The sequence below is a fragment of the Plectropomus leopardus genome, chromosome 5 (assembly GCF_026936395.1).
Source record: "Plectropomus leopardus strain MGB_pleo_1.0 chromosome 5, ASM2693639v1, whole genome shotgun sequence".
Taxonomy (NCBI): domain Eukaryota; kingdom Metazoa; phylum Chordata; class Actinopteri; order Perciformes; family Serranidae; genus Plectropomus; species Plectropomus leopardus.
Genome location: NC_142180.1, coordinates 24,635,185 through 24,648,540, shown reverse-complemented (window position 1 = coordinate 24,648,540; position 13,356 = coordinate 24,635,185). Strand labels below are relative to the sequence as shown.

Below are 13,356 nucleotides of genomic sequence, written 5' to 3'. Positions count from 1 at the left end.
GGTTAAAAACCGCCAAAAATGGAGAGATGCCTGTGAGCTCGCTGAAGCACTCAACTTGAGCTGCACTGATTCATGCACATGTCATATGTCACTCTCCACATGCCATCTACAAAACACACCCTCCCATGTGGTGGTCTATTTAGGCTGCAAACATTTCCCATCTTGACCGCAGCCTTGTCAGTGCTGCTATTACTGCCTGCTCTTTCAGCCCCACGTCCATCACAGCGAGCATCCACCTCAGGATCCTGCAGGAAGATATTTAATCATCACTTCCAAATATCTCATGTAAACATATCTGCAGGGAGTGATGAGGCCAGAGTCAAAACTCTCTCTCTGCAAAACCCTTTGTTTCTGCCATTGAAATAACGATTTCAAATGTAAGTTGTTTGACTGAATTTGGTTTGGTTTCAATATCAAAACTTTCCTGGATCATTAACCAAGCAAGTAAAATAACTGATAAAACCCAAACTTTACTGTTAGTATAGCAGCTGAAATGAAAGCCACCCATATTACAAAAGATCCCACTCACCCTCTGCATAAGACTTTTGTGGTACTACCATCGGGCCGCCGCTATAAAGTCCCCTTGGCCAAGAAAAACACACAAAAAAACTTTTTAATTCCCTCTCCCATAAACATCTTAAATAAAAGGTAATGATACACATCTACATAAACAATATGCCACTATGCCACTTTGCATATAGCAGTTATACTTTGTACTCTGTCTAAATTATTTGTATTATTGGTTCTGTTTTTAGGAACACACGCTGTATGTTTATTGTTTGTTTTGCACTGCATGTTCAGCCACATCTGAGACGATTTTCTGTCACAACAGACCACAAAGTTTTCTGAATATGAATCCTTTTTTTCATACTATATGTGAGTCAAGTTATAGAAGTGCGATGCTTAATCACCAATAACGCAAATGAATGACCATATTTTTACAAAACAACAGAACGTGCTAGAACCCTTGAGCTTTTAGCACAGTAAAATTATACTATGTGTGTATCCTCGGCATTCTCTCTCCTATATCTGCTCTCTGGTGCCATGACAACAGCAGATCAGTGAAAAGGGGCCCCAAAATGCCCTTAAGAGGCCCCTTATGTCCCGCCAAGCTGCTTGTGTCTAGAATGTCAGGGGGAGCCGGCCGTGTAGGTAACCGGTGATGTATATTCTAAGTTTGTCCGCCTCAGTGAACAACAGAAGCTCCTCTGCTGAAAAACAGTCATGACCTGCTGCTCCAGCCTGCGTCACACAAACTGACTGTAAATACTGACAACAGAACAAAACACAGATCTCAAAGTTCATCGGAGATTTCAGACTAAATATACGGAACTTTATCTCATACAAATAACTAATATTGTTGTGTAAAGTCTGGTACAGTGATTAAATAAGGAAGAAAACAGATAAGCGTTTTACCTTAGAGACATTTTAACATGAACCAAACAATACATGGAGCGCCAGTGTGGAAGTACTTTGGTCTTATTTTAATCAAATGTATTTTTAATTGATTATTACTTAAGTGTTACAGTAATCTTTCATATATTAGGATTTAAAATACATTTGTTCTGTTTGATTTCCTAATCAATTGACTTAGTAAATTCAAAACTGGTTGAAACATCCTCCTTTCGGGCACATAAGAACAAATTTGCTGTTGCAATTTGAAAGGAAATTTCAATCTCCAAATTTATTTAACTTAAAGGCTGCAGTCAGTTTGTGCTGACTGTCATTCTTGTCTTGTTCATTAATTTTGTTTAACTTATCATATCCAATACAACCGCAAAATGTCATTTGTTTTAACCACAAATCCAGGGGATGTACAAAGCATAAGGGCTTGGGAAAATTGAAATTGCTGAAATAAATAAATTATAATGTAATTTAATAATAAAATGTATTAGATTAAATCAAAATGATTACTTACCAAAAGAGCCCAATTTGCATGTCTCTGAGCACAAAGATTTGTCACTTTTTGTGGATAAAAATGGCACAAAATGTTAGGTTTTGGTTAAGAAATCCAATTTGCATTTTTATTATATTTTACTGTCATGTTCACTAAAAACCCTAATCCTAACCCAGAGACCAGAGGGCCCTAACAAACTGCTTATATTGCATAATGAGTTGGGTTGACTCATCTTTTTAAAACCTTATTATACCTTTCCAGTGTTTTACCATTTCAAATATCTTTTTCATTTTCTGTGTTTCAAATATAAACGTTTTTCATTGTTTTCAATGACTCGTTTCTTGCATCTCTTTTGCTGTATTTTCCATCTTTTGTGAAATTTGCTCAACAAATAACGTTGTTAAATTATAATAAAAAAATAAAGATAATAACTACATATATTCTAATAATAATAATAATAATAATAATAATTATTTATTTATTTATTTATTTTTCCTTTTCTCAGCTGGTGAAATTATCATTCAGTCAATGACTGATTAATGACAGGCAAACAGGAGAGCATTAATTTGCTGTATTTTACTCCTCCTGTCAGGACGGTTATGAAGCTAAAAACACCAATAATAGTGTGTTTTTTTGTATAAGAAGCTGTCCTGCCAACCACTGTTGTAAACTCTTGTCATAAAGCAGTGTAATGATTTACCCTACACATAATTTTCCATTCCCCGCCCGGAGGTCAGCAGCCAATAGCTTGTCAGCGTTGCTATTTAAGACGCGGACAGTTCAAGGTGGTTCAGATATCAGCGCTCTGCGCGCAACAGGACGCACTGAGGAGGAATACACACGCTCTTCCGCTGCCAGATCACAGTGATTGAAATTAATTATTGGAGACTTTTTTTTCTCTCTCTGAAAGGACACATCTGTCAAAGAAATGAGAGCGTGGCGGGTTCGGTTTCTGTATTTTCTGGTGTTGAATGCAGCTGTGCAGTATGTGACGTCTCTGGAGGAAGAGCTCGCTGATTCTATTTTTGGTGAGTTTAAACATTTACTCTGACACACAGACACACACACAGACACACACACAGACATCGACACACGCCTGTGTAAAACTGGAGCATTTAGCGGTGCAGATAGTGGCGGTGGAAAGTCATGTATTAAATAAATGTGTCTCATTTACGCGCACTGTACTTGTGTGTGAGGAGTGTGTGACTTGTGTGTTTGAACTCTGGGAATATCATTAACGGTTTAACTAGATACGATGTATCACGTGTGTATGACTAAACTTGTGGTTTTTGGCGAATGCCCAACTTCTAATCACTACTATTGGCTGTGAGAAACAATATGGAAACTCTTTTTAACTTTCAGAGAGCACCGGAGTAACTAAACATTTAGACTTCTGAATGAAGAACTGAGTTATCTTTTGCAGTTATGATACTTTATGTTTACAATATGCCCATAAACTGTGTCTTCATTTTCATAATGTAAAGTCTTAAGTGTTTGTGTGGGTCCTGCATCCAGATCCCCACCCCCCACCCTGAAAACCAACACAGCCCCAGTTGAGTTGAGTCAGCTGACTGTGTCAGGGCCACTGAAACTCGGGCAGATTATAGTCGGTGAGGTGGCAGGAACAAAGCTGGGAAAAGCTCTCTGTGGTTTCTATGGAGCTCAGTCTGACCAAGTGAACCCCTGTAACCCCTGATCTTGTCTAAGGTGGAAGCTCATTTACTGAGGGGCCCCCCTAAGGGGCCAAGGCTTATTGGAGCCAGTCACTCAGTTAGCTAGTCAGGCGTCTCCGACCTCCCAGCCAGAACATTAGATCAGGTTTACTCACAAAAACACCAGCCTGACAGAGGCCTTTTTCCAAGCTTCTGACGCATCTGTTCATCTGTCGACCATCCTCTCTTTCAGGTAACTTCCTCGACCCTCTGAAAGACCTGTTCAACCACAAGGATGACAGCAATCAAACTGTCGCCAAATTCTCCCTCCGCAAACCATCTCATCCCGATGATGACCTGTGCTACATCGTTCCCGGTGACCCTGACTCCCTGACAGCCTGCACCTTCAACAGCACCTCCAAAACCTTCCTAGTGATCCACGGGTGGACGGTGAGTGAGAAGCTTCAGCCTGTTGTGACCTGCCCCTCTTGAAAACGCCCACGGGCCTTGTTCACTTGAATTTCTTTTGGTTTAGAAAAAAAAACAAAAAAAAACACCTGTGACTCATAGTGTGTCATTACTTCACCAAATTCCAGTGTCATTTAGTCTCGTCAAATTCACAACTTTCTCGACAAGCAGCGACATGTTGTAGTTGATAAGAACATGCCGTGAAGATGAACTGGACTGGAGGTGGCTGTGGTTCTGAATTTCCTTAAATTAATATCAGTTTTATTTGTACTAATGACCTTGTTGACCTTAAACATCTTGACCGTCTTTTCCACAGCTGAGTGGGTTGTTTGAAAGCTGGGTGGCGAAGCTGGTGTCAGCGCTGTACAACAGAGAGCAGACGGCCAACGTCATCGTGGTGGACTGGCTCACCTCGGCACAGAACCACTATGTGGTCGCAGCTCAGAACACCAAAGCAGTGGGACACGAGATTGCTCGCTTCATTGACTGGATCGAGGTCAGTGGGATCCAAAATTTACAGATTTTACCCGATATGTTTACAGTCATCTCTTTTAAACTTGTACACAGTTGTCATTGCATTTGAATGATCTCTGACACAAGAACACTGGGCCCAAAACACATCTGGCATGGATCACGAGGACACTATTATCTGTATTTGTATTCAGAAAGGGCAGAGTTTAAGTCAGATGTGGGTGGAGTTTTCAGTAGAAACAGGTGAGATCTAACATGGACGTTGTTATTTTAAGCCCAAAATTGTTACTAAAGTTGCTTGTTAGAAAATAATTTACAGGACAGCCTCAGAGTTGAGCTTCATATCATTTTGGATTGCTAGAAAACGAGACTGACCACAGATTGTCCACAGCTACCAAAATGAGGATTTTTCTTCATCACCAGTTGACACAATTTACTGGAATGACACTTATACTAAAAAGTACCGAATACTCATCGGAGTATTCAGCTCAACCCTAATAAAATAATTAGTAATGACTTTTTATAGCTTAGAACTGTAAAAACTCAGTTCATTAGTTTTTCAACTCACTAAAGAATAAACAAACCTGTATTTTAAAATGCCGGTATTACAACAAAGCCTAACACTTACAGATAATTTACCATGAGTAACTTCATCCTGTCTTAATATGCCTCATGGTAAAATAGTACTGTTCTGATGAAGTCAGTAGTCACTTTGTGACAGGATGTCTTTCTTAAACGCTGAAAAAAACATAGTCTCACTGATTCCCTAAACCATATGTTCATGACTATAATTTAAAGGAAACCACCAACATGCCTCTGGAGAACATCCATCTGATCGGCTACAGCCTCGGAGCTCATGTGGCGGGATTCGCTGGTAGCCATGCAACCAATAAAGTCGGAAGAATTACTGGTAAAAAAAACGTTACGCTTGATAACACATGTTGCAGTTGGTAAAATATCAGTTAGTTGTAAATTGATTGGTTATTTTACCTTTTCCTGTCTACAGGTCTGGACCCAGCTGGTCCTGACTTCGAGGGGGAGCATGCTCACAGGCGTCTGTCCCCTGATGATGCTCACTTCGTGGACGTCCTCCACACTTTCACGCGAGGCTCCCTGGGGCTCAGCATCGGGATCCAGCAGCCTGTCGGCCATGTGGACATTTATCCCAACGGAGGCAGCTTCCAGCCGGGCTGCAACCTCAGGGGGGCCCTGGAGAAGATTGCTAACTTAGGGTTATTTGGTGAGAACGACTTATAATTTAACTGTAAACTTCAATGTGACTTAAAACTAAAGTTTTTTTCTGATGCATATTTCTCCCTCAAAGATTTCTGAAATACTTTGCAAATGAGAACTAAACTGTTAATGGCCGAAACAACAGATATGCCTGTTTCGAAACAGGCAGACATCCTCAAAGTTAGTATTATATTATTATATTACTACCCATTAGGCAATGAGGTATCTTTTGTAATGAAATTAAAATGCACATTTTTGTGATTATTACTACAAACACACAGTACATAGTCCAGCAACTCCAATAACCCTGGAGCTACCTCCTGCTTGTCTCAGCACTGAACACTGTTAGTTGCACAATGAAACCATTCAGGCCTCTCTGAAAATGAACAGAAGGGCTCCAAACACGCCTGAGGAAAGGTCAGACACAATACCAGTCTTTTTCAGCAGAGGAGGTTGGTCGGTAAAGTAAATCAGTCTAAAGTGTGGCCGGTAAAGGAATGTAAAAGTTTAAAAAAAGACATAATCATGTCATTAAACATGGTCCCCTCTTTCCTCCTCAGCTATCACCGATGCAGTGAAGTGTGAACACGAGCGCTCGATCCACCTTTTCATCGACTCTCTGCTGAACGAGCGAGAAGCGGCCAAGGCCTATAGATGTGGCAGCAACGACATGTTTGACCGCGGCATGTGTCTCAATTGCCGCAAAAGCCGCTGCAACGCGGTGGGCTACGACATCAGCAAGGTCCGCAAGGCGCGCAACGTTCAGATGTACACCAAGACACGAGCCACCATGCCTTTCAGAGGTCAGTGGACTTTATCAGTATTTGTCTACATTGTTGAAGCGGATTGTTCAGTTTGTGCCAAAGTTGCGAAAATTTCTGTCTGAGTCAGATGAACTAATAATATTGCAAAAGCAAAGTCTAATGTCTGAGAAATATTGTTCTGATTAAAAAGGGATTTATAGACTGTCTGAGCTCAACAGTTTCCGGTGGCTTTCGGGGCAAAAGTCTGATCACCCGCAGCTTAGTCTTGCAAAACTAAAACTAAATTGGCTTCCCTCACATCAGCCTGCGTGCATGTTTAAAATCTTCCAAATGCTCTCTTGCTCTGCAGTTTACCACTATCAGCTGAAGATCCACTTCTCCAGTAAGGTGAATCGCTCAGAGATGGAGCCGTCACTCACCGTCTCACTGTACGGAACAAAGGGAGAGACTGAAAACCTTGAGCTTAAACTGTGAGTGATTTAAAAACCTCAGTTCAAAGAATCACAGCTCTGTGACTTGCATGTGGGAAGTTATGAGTTGTTTTGTCACACAGTAGTCAGAGGAAACAGTGTGGAGTAATCGCAGACTTGGCAGCATCCGTGGGGTTACATCATCGTGACTTATGGTGCAGAGTTTATGAGGCTAAGCTTATCAAAATATATTCCCTCTGGCTTCGTGTACAATACTAACACCTCTTTCTATTTTCATCTGGCAGGAAGGAGAAAATAGCGACAAATAAGACACATTCATTTCTGCTGGTGACGGAGAAAGATATCGGGGATCTGTTGATGGTGAAGTTCAAATGGGAGGAGACAAACGGGTGGTCAGCATCCAACATGCTGAAGATGGTTTCCTCGTGGTGGTCAGGTGACTCAGACAGTGCCGACATGGAAGTTCACAAAATTCGCATCAGAGCTGGAGAGACCCAACAAAAGTAAGATGTGCTATATTATGAAAAAGACCCCCAAAAAACCCACACGATTTCGGCATTATTTATAGCTGTGGTAGTAGAAGTAGTGGTAATAGAGTGGTGTCCTAAAAGTCCTAAAACGCGGAAGTCCGTTAGCCTTTTAGCACTTGCGTTTCCTTTGTCTTAAAGTCTATCGGTTTTTTGAATGGGTTTTTGGTAAAATGCCTTAAATAAGGTCTGTGGTTAACACAGGCCGAAGATATTTAGACGTTTTGTTCTGCAACATAAAATATGTTCGCTTTAACACAATTTTTGAACTTTTAAGGTTTTACTCGTCTTAAAAAAGGCGGTTGCTAACAAGTGGCTACATGGGACTACAGTGTTTGTCGGTGACGTCAGACGTCATCACACCGGTCACAGACACTCATTAAAACCACTTGTCCACTGTTATAGCTTTACAGAGTTGCACTCGAACTTGTAGATTTATCTGTTTATAGTATTTTTTGACGAGGGAACCAGTGCGACGCTAACTTTCTGGTTGGCCTTCAAAAAAACGTCATCACTTCACCACACTATAGTACAAAGCTCCAACATTGTAAGCCTTATCTTGCCAATGATGAAGCTGTGTCAGAAGCGCTCACACAGATCTGTTGTGTTTTCTGAATTTTTTTTCTCAGGATGGTGTTCTGTATAAAAGATCGTGAAGCTCTGAAATTAGCACAAGAGGTCATATTTGTTAGATGTAAGGATGCGTGGAGGACAAACTCAAAACGAACTCCAAAAAGGTAAGTTAACCATCTGGATTTTTTACAGCCATCATCGACATTACTGTGAACGCTTTTAAGTAAAAACACTTTTCTCCGTCTGCAGAGTAACTCTGAAAAACCACTGACATCGACGTCACTGTTGAACGCCCTTCAGTCCATTTCAGCACTTAAAAGTAAATAATTTATAACTTATTTTATTCTTCATGCGATACAAAACTCTCACCGCCTTGTATATATCCATAGAAGTTTATTTAAAACAATATTTGTGTGAATGTTGTAAAGTATTTTGTAAATATCTGTTTTTATGACACGTAACTGTAACTCTGTTGCACAAAAAGTCAATCTTTGGTGCGTGTTTTGTATCCAAAGAGACAGACGCTCGTCACTTCAGAGCCTCACAAACTGAGAGGTGTGACTGACTGGATTTGCCTTTACAGTTCTTGAGGTGCTGATGTCCCATTGTGTAAAATACCTCAAGTTAAGTTTTGTGGTTATATATTAGTGCTCAATGTGAAGAATAAGACCTCTGTGTCCATGGAGGTTTAAATAAGCAACCTAATCGCCAGAAAAAATGTTAGAATTGTATGTTTCTGCAAACTACAGATTTGTTAGTTTTGAATCTTGTTATGTTTCAGATACACTCTACAATTCAACAGTGCTGTGGTTAATGTGTTGTACAATTTGGGCGCAAAAACCACTTAGTTATGGTTAGGAAAAGATTATGTTTTGGCTTAAAATACCCAGTGTTGGTTGCATAATCTTGGCTAGAAAAGCAGCAATGTCCCTTTAAAAAGAATAGTTTTTTTGTACCTCTGTCCCCGCCTGAAACTCAGCTGTGTCTCAGTAAAAAAAAAAAGTGCCTTTCAGTGTCGCAATCCCCACTGGAAAAGCAGTGATAACTCAGTTAATACAAATCTTTTCTGCTTCAGTTGTAGTTGATAAGCAGTGATATCTTGGTGCAAAACAACTGTCTTTCATAGCGCTATCCCTACTGGAAAAACAACTGGTTGCTACAAAATACCCAAGTTTGGTGCCTAAAAAGCAGCTTAAAAAACAAAAACACACTAAATCACAAATGATTTTATAGTTTGTTGATTTCGAACAGTGGCCTGCAGCTTGGCAGGTCTCGTCCCCTCCACTCCCCCGATGACAAAGTCAGATCATATATGAGAAGTGCTGATACATGTAAATGTAATGTATTCATGGTTTGCAGAAACATACAATGCTAATATTTTCTTCTGGGCTGCCAAAAGAGGAGAAAAAATAACTTCTAAAACGAGTTTCTTAAGGTATTTTATGCAATTGGGTCTGGTGTATTTACCTTTATGTATTATCTGACTAACAGAGCATTCACCACTGTGGCTCACAGGGCTTTACGTGGCTGTGAGACCTGTAGCAATGTGCCTTACTGTAGCCAGAAGTAAGCTGTCTTACAAACTTGTCTTAACTTAGCTGTTTTTCACCTCAGTGTGCTTTATTGTTGTTATTCTATGAACTCTGTGACTTTTACCGAGACATCTGAACATGCAAACATTGTTTAAAACACTTTTTTACTGCTACACTTCTGCAAGATGTTACTTTGAAGCTGTTACCTCAAAGAAGCACCTGTCATAATGTCTACCATAGTTTTATTAAAGTACAGTCAATATCAATGTTGTCCTTTTGTTTTACAGTCTCTTTGACTGCACTTTCTTCTGTGCATATGACTTTTTAAATCTTAACTAAAGCTCTTTTACTCATCACACCCCTGGCTCTTTAGAGATCGGTACCGTAATCATTGTGACTTCATTTCCACCGACTTTAAAAATGTGGAGATATTTTAAATTTGCACTGAAAACAGGAGAAGAGATTGCTAAACCAAGTTACTTGTACAGTTATGTAAATACCAGGTGATAGATTTTGCAGTATGGGACACTGTTAGTTGTTTTTACCTTTTGATGAATTTAATCTGTAAAACATGCATTTCTATAATCTTTTGTACATATTTGTAAATACTCATTGTACTGTGTAAATTCTTTAATAAACCAAAATTACTATCTGAAAGGTCATCCTGAGCCTGACTTTTATTTTCTAACTTTGTTTTTTTATGCTAAACTTACTCAATCATGAAAATGTTCTTTTGTTATCGCTTGGGTTTACCAGCTCAAGGTTTTTTTTTTTTTTTTTAATCATTTTCTTATTTATTATCAGGACAAAAACCAGTGTGTGATCCAAACATTTTTAACAGTTTAAACAGATTTTGATACAAAAGCGCAAGGCATTGTTAAATTATACAAAATAAGCTGTGTGATTTCTTCACGTCCTTGTAGTTGTGACGCCATTGTGTTTGGCTCGGTGTGTCAAGGTGACCCAGGAGATAGACCCGATCAAGATACTTCAGAAAAAAGTGAAGAGAGCTTTTGATAAGTTATGACAATCATTGGTGGAGGAAGTGTTCAGATCATTTACTTGAATAAAAGAACAACAATCTAACAGTACTCAAGTTAAAATTCTGCCATTAAAATATTACCTAAGTATGCACACAGGTACCAGTTAAACATATATATAAAATTAGTTTTAACTACTTAAGACATCACTAAGTTTTCTGTTTTTACTGACCCTTTGTGGTATTTCCTAGCAGTGTTTGAGCTACAAACCCCACGTTTTTCATCAACCCGTCCCTGCTTTTCCAGTGACTTTTGTGCCACCAGATTTTACGCCTAAACACAATCTTTTCCTAAACATAACCAAGTGGTTTTAGTGTCTAAACCAAACTACACATTCACAACAGTGCTGTTGACAAATGTAACATATCTAAAACATTTGTTCGGGCAGTTGGGTTGTCTAACAGCATGGAGTGTTAATTTTCAGAGAAAAAGGACTTCGGAGCAATGGGCGAGTGTTTTTGGGATATTGGGCTGTCAGATAAAATGGGTTATCCAATGGGATACTGTTAGGACTAACAAGGCTTCAGAATTGTGTGAGTTGGAACATAAAAGCATTTAAGTTGTACACTAGTACTTCTTGAGATGACAAACATGTTCACGGTCGCTTTATTAGCGGTGTAAACTTTAAAATTTAAGTGACAGTATTTCGGCCAAATGACCTGTCAAGACGTCCATCAGTTTCCGCTTGTTTTTTTCACTCTCACTCCGATGATATTAAAGTTGGTGAAGTCTCACTGTGATTGAAAGCTGTGTAGTCATTAATAAAAGTATTGCACACACAAAATGACCATTTGCAAATCGGTTAGTCAAACTGTGTTACCTCGAACTCGTGCAGCATAATCCAAGCCTTGTTTATTCAGTCATATGCTCAGTACTCCCCAAACACATGCATATTCACTCAAATTCTTCCACAAGTGAAACTTATCTATACTCTCTTCAAAGCAAGACTCCAAAATGAAGTACTGAGTATATGACTGGATAAATGAGACTTGGATTAAACTGCATGAGTTGTCAGAGAGTTTGTAAATGTATATTTTAATATAATTTTTTTGTCGTTTAACCCAATCAATCAATAAATCAAAATGCTCGCCATTTTCATTGGATGAATTCAAGAAAAGCAGTTTTCTCCACAAATTCCAGGTAACGCAGCATGAGTAATTGATTTATAAATGTGCATTTTGTGGGTGGAGAATTGCTTTAAGGCTGAAATTAGCGCTCAAGTTCAAACATAAAAGTCAGGATGCTGCAGGGCAAAACAAGAGAGTCTCTCAAGTCTTTGCAGGGGCAGGTGTCTTTAAATTACTGTTGCGTTAATGCTATGTGGACCTAAAGGGGCTGACTCATCGGCAGATTATGAGACAGGGGGCCCCTTGGCCCAGACATGCAGAAGGTCCAACCACCTTTCCTACATATGTTAAAAACACACTTACTTTATGAATGTTTTTTTGCTTTTTTTGTTGTTGTTTGGTGTGTCTTTGTAGACATTACACATCTCTCTATAGTTTTGTCTCTTGTTATGGTAATTTTGTGTCTTTTGAGGTTGTCTTGCTCATTATGGTAGTTGTTGTGCAATTCTCTTTGTGTGTCTTTGCAATTGTTTTGCATTTCTCTGCTGTCATTTTGTAATGGAAACCCGCCTAGTGTCTCCAACACGTCCATATCACACACAGTTTAGCACTGCATTTTAAAATCCAAAATGAATGAATCCTACTGAATTCTGCGTCGTCATGATGCACTCTCAGAGGTGACAAGGATCAAAATTCAGAGGTCACTCAAACTCATCGGTTTCCAGCTTGCGGCCGCAGAGGCAGATGGTGCAGCCCATCACTGCAGACAGAGTCAGGATTGCAAGCAAGATGGCCCACCAGTAAACCTGCAGAGGATGAATAAATACAGAGTATGAGAATTTTGATAACTGTTGACTGGATTTTTTATTTGAAAAAAAAAAAAAGCTTCAGCTTCCGTGATTATATGCAGAAAAGCTAAAGGAGTGTAATACAACGAACCTATCCAACTGGCTTGGCACTGTATCCAAACAGAATAAAAAAATACAACACTTGACATTTCAATAATCACTTCATTTGAAAAAGTTTTCAGTGAGGAATGCTATACAGAGAATAAACAGTAGCTGTCTGAGACAAAAAAGAGGAGAAACAGCACAAGTGATAAATACTGAGTTAAATTAAAATAGGACTGCAACAACAAAGAAATTCAAAATGTCAAGACTTGAGAGTAATTTGCTGGAAAATCTGTTGTGACTTCATGTGTTTCTGAGCTGTTCTCCCTTTTCTCTCTCCTGTGGCTCTGCCCAGGTGTGCTGCGTTGCCTGACGAGGTGCACCAGGTGAGCAGAGAGGACTCTGGTGTGGGGACTGATGTCTTTCTGGCTCTCAGCCTGGGGTTTTATTGTCTTGTTTGCATGTTTTATGTGAAAAATCATGGATTTGATTGTTTTTAACATTTTTTATGTGGTTATTTTGGGTCAGTGGTGGTGTGTTGTTCGCCCCATAAGGCCGTCAAAGTGTGGTAACACAAATATTTCTATGAAGTCAAAATGTCAACCCACATACAGTGTGAACTATTTATTATTCAGGAAACTGTTAGTATTAGGTAATTTATATATTTGGTGTCACATTCTTGGTTGAACTTGGTTTGAACTTTGTTGTTTGTATCGACAGTGATAGTTACATTATAGAATGAGTCAGCATACTTTGCTGTAGGTGTGGTAAAACAACACAATTGTGTTAGGGATCATTTCTGTCTCCACTG

General features: G+C 39.3%; 2 protein-coding genes across 6 annotated transcripts in view; one reads left to right on the top strand and one right to left on the bottom strand.

The window, feature by feature from the left end:
* LOC121937813 (disintegrin and metalloproteinase domain-containing protein 10) overlaps positions 1-13,356 on the bottom strand; it is a 67,038-nt gene that overhangs the window by 13,170 nt on the left and 40,512 nt on the right. For 2 of the 5 annotated variants that reach the window (XR_006105208.2, XR_015776637.1), the window contains 2 exons: positions 12,300-12,461; positions 5,479-5,697 (listed from right to left, as the gene is read on the bottom strand). Coding sequence is in view for 1 of the 5 variants with exons in the window: in XM_042481124.2 (XP_042337058.2) it covers positions 12,357-12,461 (105 nt within the window). In the remaining 4 variants the exon portion in view is untranslated. Of the gene's footprint in view, positions 1-5,478; positions 5,698-9,147; positions 12,462-13,356 lie in introns of those variants that run through there. The other 3 variants (XR_015776636.1, XR_015776635.1, XM_042481124.2) reach the window with 3 other exon arrangements.
* On the top strand, positions 2,683-10,210 carry lpl2a (lipoprotein lipase 2 a). Its single transcript, XM_042481148.2, has 10 exons — positions 2,683-2,925; positions 3,803-3,999; positions 4,334-4,513; positions 5,287-5,398; positions 5,495-5,728; positions 6,282-6,524; positions 6,835-6,955; positions 7,201-7,419; positions 8,073-8,180; positions 8,266-10,210. Exons 1-10 carry the CDS (start codon positions 2,826-2,828, stop codon positions 8,285-8,287), a joined length of 1,536 nt encoding a protein of 511 aa, XP_042337082.2. The 5' UTR covers positions 2,683-2,825; the 3' UTR covers positions 8,288-10,210.

Excerpts from the sequence above, each read along its gene's own strand:
- lpl2a (XM_042481148.2), top strand. The coding sequence starts at position 2,826 with ATGAGAGCGTGGCGGGTTCGGTTTCTGTATTTTCTGGTGTTGAATGCA. Across the intron at positions 4,000-4,333 it reads TAGTGATCCACGGGTGGACG|CTGAGTGGGTTGTTTGAAAG; the intron begins GTGAGTGAGAAG and ends TCTTTTCCACAG. Across the intron at positions 6,525-6,834 it reads AGCCACCATGCCTTTCAGAG|TTTACCACTATCAGCTGAAG; the intron begins GTCAGTGGACTT and ends CTTGCTCTGCAG.